General features: G+C 65.8%; 1 protein-coding gene across 1 annotated transcript in view; it reads right to left on the bottom strand.

Annotated features, from left to right (window-relative positions):
- The window catches only part of PHLDA3 (pleckstrin homology like domain family A member 3), a 1,425-nt gene extending 1,115 nt beyond the window's left edge, over positions 1-310 (bottom strand). Inside the window, exon 1 of the mRNA XM_017735548.1 lies at positions 6-310. Within this exon, the coding sequence (XP_017591037.1) occupies positions 6-292 (287 nt within the window). The 5' untranslated portion in view covers positions 293-310. The remainder of the gene's footprint in view (positions 1-5) is intronic.
- Between the last annotated feature and the right edge of the window lie 6 nt (positions 311-316).

A 316-nucleotide genomic window follows, 5' to 3' on the forward strand; every position in this document is an offset into this window, starting at 1 on the left:
GGAGCCCCATGTTGATCTCGGCGTTCCAGCCCGGGTCCTCCTGGGCGCAGCGGAAGTCGATCTCGAGGCTGTCGTCCATCACCACCGTGAAGTAAATGTGCCGCTCCTTCCACTCCACGCACTCCACGGCCTTCATGCGGGCGAAGCTCAGCTCCTTGCGCCTTGAGCCCTTGGGCTCGAAGAGCTGCAGCCCTTTCTCCGTCAGCAGGCACCGCTTCTTCTTCCAGAGCTGCAACAGCCCCCCTCTCCGCTTCTCCAGCCCCCCCTCCCTCAGCCCCTTCTCGGGGGTCATCGCGGCTCCTCGGCCCGCCGGGAT

This window comes from Corvus brachyrhynchos, unplaced genomic scaffold, assembly GCF_000691975.1.
Source record: "Corvus brachyrhynchos isolate BGI_N302 unplaced genomic scaffold, ASM69197v1 scaffold555, whole genome shotgun sequence".
Taxonomy (NCBI): domain Eukaryota; kingdom Metazoa; phylum Chordata; class Aves; order Passeriformes; family Corvidae; genus Corvus; species Corvus brachyrhynchos.